The following is a 7,161-nucleotide window of genomic DNA, read 5'->3' on the forward strand; positions in this document are numbered from 1 at the left end:
AATAGCTGGGGGTTGAGCTATTTTGGATGAACAAGGTAGTGGATTTTGAAAATATAAAGAAAAAAACTAAAAATGTTAGAAATCTGAAATTATAACAGAAGTAATTAGCTTGGCAGGCAGCATCAATATACTGTGGAAAAAGTTATAATTTCAGGTCAATGAAAATTATCAGTCTGAAATGTTAACCCCTTTTCTCTCGAAATTGTTACAGCATGATCAACTAATTATTTCCAGCACTTTATTTATAGAATGTGAATCAATTTCTTGTGTTTTTAAAAATAGAGGTATATTTTTGTATGACCATAATGGGGGGGAGAGAAGGATTTGTTGTAACTCTGGTTTGGTTATGTCAGGTAACAGAGACTTTTCATACAAAATATATACTTGTACAATATTTTTAATAAATATTTTTAAAGAAAATTTTGGTCATGTGTGGGTGGATGTACCTCCTGTAGTTCCCTAACATGATTAAATTATGAAATTAAATTGTGATAAAGTTCTATTTTTGTATTCCTGAACCTCTATATTTTTTAATTGTTTTCTTACAGGACAGAGAAATGACTTGCACTCATGGCTCTAGAGATGACCCTGTTACTTTGGAAGAGTGCAAAGACATGGATATTTTAGAGCCTTTAAATGAGCTTCTCGGTTCAGATCCTTCCTATACTTCAAACTGGGAGCAATGGGATACATGCTGGGAAGACTTAACAAAATATACCAAATTAACTAACTATGATATTTGGGGAACCAAGGAAGTAGATTTCCTTGGGCTGGATGACTTTTCCAGTCCTTACCAAAATGAAGAGGTCATTAGCAGAACACCTACCTTGGCCCAGCTAAATTGTGAAGATTCGCAACCTGTTTTAGATTCATTATATCATCCTGATTTATTAAAAAGTTTAAATCAAAATTCATTAACCTCTTCTCTGGCTGGTAAAAAACTAACAACAAATAGACAAACACCTCCAGTGTCATCTGCCAGAAGTCCCTGTATAGATGCCTGCTTGCCTGAGACAACTCAAAAGATAGCCAGATCAGTTTCTTCATCTGTGAATAATAGCAACAAACTACAAACCCTTAATAGCAAAATAGGTCCTGTTCACATGGATAACAAAGAATTTGTTAAGAAAGCAAAAGTCTGGATTAATCCCACTTCACTTGGTAAATCAACCTTGGGTGTGACACAAGTCACCCACAGCAATGTGCCAGACCATTCTTTTTCTAGTGATACTGGAGCAACACCGAGGATACTAGAGAAAAAGAATGCAGAAAGTCTATACCCGAATAAAATACCCACAGTATTCAAAGAAAGCAATGACCTGTATACTCCAAATGAAATAGTTGAAATACTATCACCAGTTTCTGATCACACCCAGAAAAAGGAAGAGCATAATTATTCTTTATTTGTTTCTGATGGTGTGAATGAACAATCTCCTGGTATTGACCAGGAGGCAGAAGATGATGATGAGGATGAAGATGATGAGGAGGAGGACCACGATGAAGGATTTGGTAGTGAACACGAGTACAGTGATAATGAGGAAGATGAAGATGATGAAGAGGAAGATAAGGATGATGATGTCAGTGACACCTTCTCTGAACCAGGTACTTTATTAGTCTTCAAATTTGAATGCAAACATTAATAATGTGCAGCACAGAAATTAATCATTTGTTGTCAATATCACACAGGCACATACAGACACACCTTCACCTAACCCTATCAGCATATATGGATCATGTAGCTGTTTAAACGTCACATCTCAATTCGGGTTGCTTTCAACTTGTATGGTTTCTTTAATGATTTTGTCAAGGAAACCCTGTTGAGGAGATTATCTTGAATAAAAATTAATTACTGGGAAGAAGTGGCTAACTAATTCCAAGTTTGAATGCAAAACATCCTCTCTGCATTTAATCTGATGAGGCTGCATCTAAATTTTGTAGGTTTTACTGAGGTTACTTCTCATATTTATCAGCACCAAAGAATCAAGGCTTGGTCCAGTCAGTGTCTCCCCTTGTAACAGACAAAGAACCTCAAATCTTTGCACTCTGTTCAAAGTATTGGATTCAATTCAGGATGTTTTCTTCTTGCTTCTTTCATTCCAGTATGTCTTCCTACTGATGGCAGCCAAACAAATCAGTTGTTTTCCACTTTCCTGTTTTCCCTTTTATCTTGATAAGAGGTCAGATGATGTACTACACTCCAATCTGCATAAACCAGCTTGGGGCTTATAGAATTTTGGAAGGTAATCAGAACATCTGCCCTCTTCACAACTACTCTTCCAAAATTCTTGCTTTTAGATCAACTGTTATATGAGATTTATTAATTTTTAGACTCACTAAACTCTTTTTTAAGAAAAAAAAAAATCTTGTACAAACAAAATTGCTGGAGGAACTCAGCAGGTCAGACAACATCAATGAGTAGAAATGATAAGTCAATGTTTTGGGTGCGAACCCTTTATCAAGCCTTATCAAAACGTTAACCATTTCTACTCATGTATGCTGCTTGACTTGCTGAGTTCTTCCAGCAATTCATTTTTGCTAAACTTTTTTTCATAATACTAATTTATCAATTTCTTTTGAATCCAGTTCTTCAGAATTTGAAGTTATTGCATCTTCTTTCATGAAGAAAGCAACAAAATATTTGTTTAGTTGCCCACTGGCTTTTATTTCCCCATTATGAATTTTCCAAATACTTTTTTTGTTGGGAACCCACATTTGTCTTAGATCTTTTTCCTTTTTCTAGGAAGAAGTTCTTACAATTTTTATGATTCTTGCTAGATTAATCTCATTGTTTTGTGTGTATCAATTTATTCACCTGACACTGGATTCTTAAAAGCTCCTCATTCTCAGGTTTATTGCTTTAGCTGGTCACTTCAATATTTTTCCTTAGATTCAATACGATGCCTACGTCTCCAGTAATTTGTGGAGGAAAAAAAAATGGTGGTGCTCCCAGAGCAGCTGTAGTGGCAGCACTGCAGCTGATGTGGACCTGGAGAGAGCAGATGTCCACTATCTCCCTCACTGGCAGAACTGATAAGAAGAGAAAATAAAATAAAAGGGATAAAAATAAAGGAGAAGGAATATAAAATCAGTTTATTTGCAGATGACATCATAGTATACTTAACAGAACCAGAAATATCAATAAAAGAACTACATAAGAAATTGAAGGAATATGGAGAAATATCGGGGAAATAATGCAAATTAAAAGTGAAGCGATGCCAATGTATAATGCGGATTACACAGAGTTTAAAAAAGAATCACCATTTAAATGGCAAGCACAAGCAATCCGATACCTAGGGATCAGGTTAGATAATAATTTAGGCCACCTATACAAATTAAATTATCAGCCATTAATGAAGAAATTATCGGGTGACTTAGAACATTGGAAAGAATTTCCACTAACATTGCATTAAAATAAATGTCTTCCCAAGGATACAATACCTATTTCAATCGTTACCAATTCCCTTAACAGAGAAATTCTTCAATGAACTAAAGAGAATAATAAGGAAATTCTTATGGAAAGGGGGGAAACCGAGGATAGCGCTAGATAAATTAACAGAAGGTACAAACAAGGTGGTTTGCAGCTACCAAACTTTTAAAAATTATTATAGAGCAGCACAATTAAGGTATCTATCAGGTTTTTATCAATCAAGGGAAAACCCAGATTGGACCAAGATAGAGCTAGATAAAATAGGGGCGAAGGTACCAGAACATATACTTTATAAGTGGGATGAAAAACTGGTGCAAAATTGAAATTCACCAGTACTACACCATTTACTCAACATATGGAAGAAGATTCACTTAGAAAGGAAAAAAACAAATTACCAACTACCAAAATTATTATTGATGCAAAATCAACCAATCCCTTTCACAATAGATAACCTTTCCTTTAGAGAATGGGAGAGAAAAGGAATTAAAAGAATAGAAAATTGTTTTTTGGGAAATAATTTATTATCATTTGAACAAATGAAGTACAAATATGGAATAACTCAGTGGTATGTTTGCATACCACCAACTGAAAACCGACTTAAAGGACAAATTGCGAAGCAGGCTGAGATTACCAGAAGGAAGCAGCTTTGAATATGTGATTACAGAAACATCGATAATAAAAAGATTTATAACAAACATGTACATCAACCTGCAAGAGAAGGAAAATGATGAAATAAGCTCTAAACCCAAACAAAAGTGGGGAAAAGATTTAAACATAAAGACCTGGGGAGAGCAGAGATGCAGTGGTCCTCTGAAGGATCCTTCTGCCCAGTCCTAAAGCCGATGGCTCTGTACAGGCTTTCAATGGCTTGTTAAAGGTGTATTTTATGTAAAATCCTGTTATCGGAGGGGTCTGGGCCCAAGATAGCAGAGCTTGTGCTGAACAATGGCCACAAAGGGTTGCAAATTCCAGGGGAGCTGTGGACATCAGTAACAGAACACCACACCCTCCCCCCCCCCCCCCACTCCCCCAGGCATTGAAAAGGAGAAGCAGAGGAGACGACCTTAAGGATGGTAATCACACTGGTGGGCGAGTGAGGGACTCTGCAGCTAAGTAACGCACCTAGGCAATGAGCTGTTTGACTTGTGGGTGAAGAACCCACACAGGCTATGGCTGCTGGTGACGAGGCCAAAGGATTCTCACCAGCCTGCAGGCTGCTGGAGACTGGCTTGAGAGAACTGTGTACTGGAGCAAGGATTTGAGAGGACGCTGAGGGCAAGAAAGGCTCGCAAAGGGCTCTGGGCACAGAAGGCTTCCTCCTCGTGTCGGAAGCTTAGATCTGGGCTTGGGCTATCAATGGTTTGAACTGAAATGAAGTCTTGCGTGGCTGCAAAGGCCGCGGGAGCGCTGGAGGCAAATCTACGAACACTCAATGACTCAGGAGACTCTCTGACTGTAAGGAGCACTGAACAATGCTAATGACGAACCTTTGTCTGTCCTATGGTACACTAAAGAAAATTCTGTGGAATATTGCATTTCGATTTTATTAAATAGTATCTGATCTGGATCATGTTTCATTTAACAATTTTTGTCTTATGAATGTTTTAATCAACTACTATATCGTATTGTGCATTTCTTATTATAATCCGCCAACCCTGCACAGCTCATTTCTACCTCCTCAAGATGCACAACCAGATGTACTGTCAGATGTTTTGGTTCAGCTTGCTCTTGCCACACATAAAAATTCTATTTTGTCTCCTTTCTCACTCCTTTTATCTTGTCCATTGCAATTCACCCACTCCATCATTTTGTTTTCCAGTTTTCTGGCCCCAAACAGCTCATTTTTGTACACTCATCCCATTCCATGCCAGGATGTTCTGAGGACCCCACACTAGAGCAAAGGCCCAACTAGACCCCCCACTATTGTACTCATTTGTCTTGTTGAACTCTTACCATACATTCAATAATTCATGCATTCATCTCTGTTCACTTTATCAAAGTTAAAGTGAATTTGAATGTGTCCAAGATGTGCTTGTCTTTTTGTGGGATGCATGACAGTCTTTTAGTCCAATTCAGGCCTTTACCCTCAATTTTTTTTTTCTATTGCATTGATGTTTGCATGACTGTAGTTTTGAATCTCTCTCATCGCCCCTTTTTATATAGTCCATTACTGTGATATTATCAGAAAATTTGTAGATGGTGTAGTTATCGTACTGAGCCACCTAGTCATAGATGTCAATTGAGTAGAGCAAGGGGCTAAGTACACAGCCCTGTGGTGCTCTGGGGCTGATGGAGATTGTGGAGGAGATGTTCTTGTCAATTCGCACTGAGTGAGGTCTGGTAGTGGGGAAATTAAGGATCCAATTACACTGTGAGATATAGAACCCCAGGACTTGGAGTTTGTTGTTCACTTTTGAGGGGATGATGGTGTTGAATGCTAAACTGGATTCAATAAAGAGCATTCTGGTGTATGTATCTTTGCTGTCCAAATGATTCAGGGTTTTGAAGAGATCCAATGAGATGGCATCTGCCAGAGACGTGTTGCTGCGCTAGGCAAATTGGAATGGATCCATGTTGCCACTCAGGCAGGAGCTGATGCGCTTCAACACCAGCTTCTTGAAACACTTCACTGTGGATGTGTGTGCCACTGCACGTTTATCATTTAGACAGGTTGCCACAATCTTCTTGAGCACCTGTACGATTAAGGCCAGTTTGAAACAGATGGATACTGTACCCTATTGAAGTGAGATGTTGAAGATATAAAAACATTGGCCAGTTGGTCAGCACAGGTTTTCATTACTCAGCCAGGTACTCCATACGGGCCAGATTCCTTCCTGGGATTCACTTTCCTGAAGGCAGGCCATATGTCATCTTCAGATACTGACAGTAGAGGATCATCAGAGGACATCGAGGTGTGCATTGGTTCTCCCTTGTTCTGATAGTCAAATGGGGCTTGGTAGGCATTGAGTTTATATCTTTTGCAATGGATTTGGTTTTATAATAAGTTATTTAAGGCCCCACCACAGCTGTCGGGTACATCTTCATTATACCTTCCTAAGTATGTCATCTGAAATTGAACATTATACTCAAGATGATATTTAACCAACACTGGAAAAAAGATTTCAATGAAACTTCCTGCTTTTGTATTTCATTCCTTCACTGAGCCAATTTTTAATATCCTCTCGACTTGTTCATTAAACCATTTATTAAATCTGTCATATTGTACATTTTTCAACCATCTTTAACATCATACCATTCAGTTCATGTTTCCTATCTTTTTACCAGCAGAAGTACCCATTTCACTATAACCTCTTAAAATTGAACTGCCCTCTCTGTCCATTGAGTTGAATATTTTAGTTTTCTGTAATGCATTGATGTGAATTCTTGTAACAGCTTCAAGATATCTTCAGCATTGTGAAGTGTGGTTGTTGTTTGCAGGATTTGAAAATGACACAGTAGATGATGCAAAAGATGCATTAACTGGTGTTTCCAGAAAAAGGAGCAAAAGAAGATACTTCTGGGAGTACAGTGAACAACTGATTCCACCACCAAAGCAAGATCGAATATTAAAGCCTTCTGAATGGGACAGAGATACTTTACCCAGTAATGTTTATCAGAAAAATGGTTTACAGCATGGTAAGCTGTAGGGTTAGAACTGCTGTAAGTGACAGATAAAATGTTTTTTTTAAATCTATGTGCATCTGAAGTTCTTTCTGTCCCACACCCCCCTGGGC

General features: G+C 38.0%; 1 protein-coding gene across 13 annotated transcripts in view; it reads left to right on the top strand.

Annotated features, from left to right (window-relative positions):
• Positions 1 to 7,161, top strand: part of LOC138743446 (vesicle transport protein SEC20-like) — a 193,073-nt gene that overhangs the window by 28,086 nt on the left and 157,826 nt on the right. For all 13 annotated transcript variants that reach the window (XR_011344897.1, XR_011344899.1, XR_011344896.1 and 10 more), the window contains 2 exons: positions 549 to 1,602; positions 6,866 to 7,063. Coding sequence is in view for 7 of the 13 variants with exons in the window: in XM_069898841.1 (XP_069754942.1) it covers positions 549 to 1,602; positions 6,866 to 7,063 (1,252 nt within the window). In the remaining 6 variants the exon portion in view is untranslated. The remainder of the gene's footprint in view (positions 1 to 548; positions 1,603 to 6,865; positions 7,064 to 7,161) is intronic.

The sequence above is a fragment of the Narcine bancroftii genome, chromosome 9 (assembly GCF_036971445.1).
Source record: "Narcine bancroftii isolate sNarBan1 chromosome 9, sNarBan1.hap1, whole genome shotgun sequence".
Taxonomy (NCBI): Eukaryota; Metazoa; Chordata; class Chondrichthyes; order Torpediniformes; family Narcinidae; genus Narcine; species Narcine bancroftii.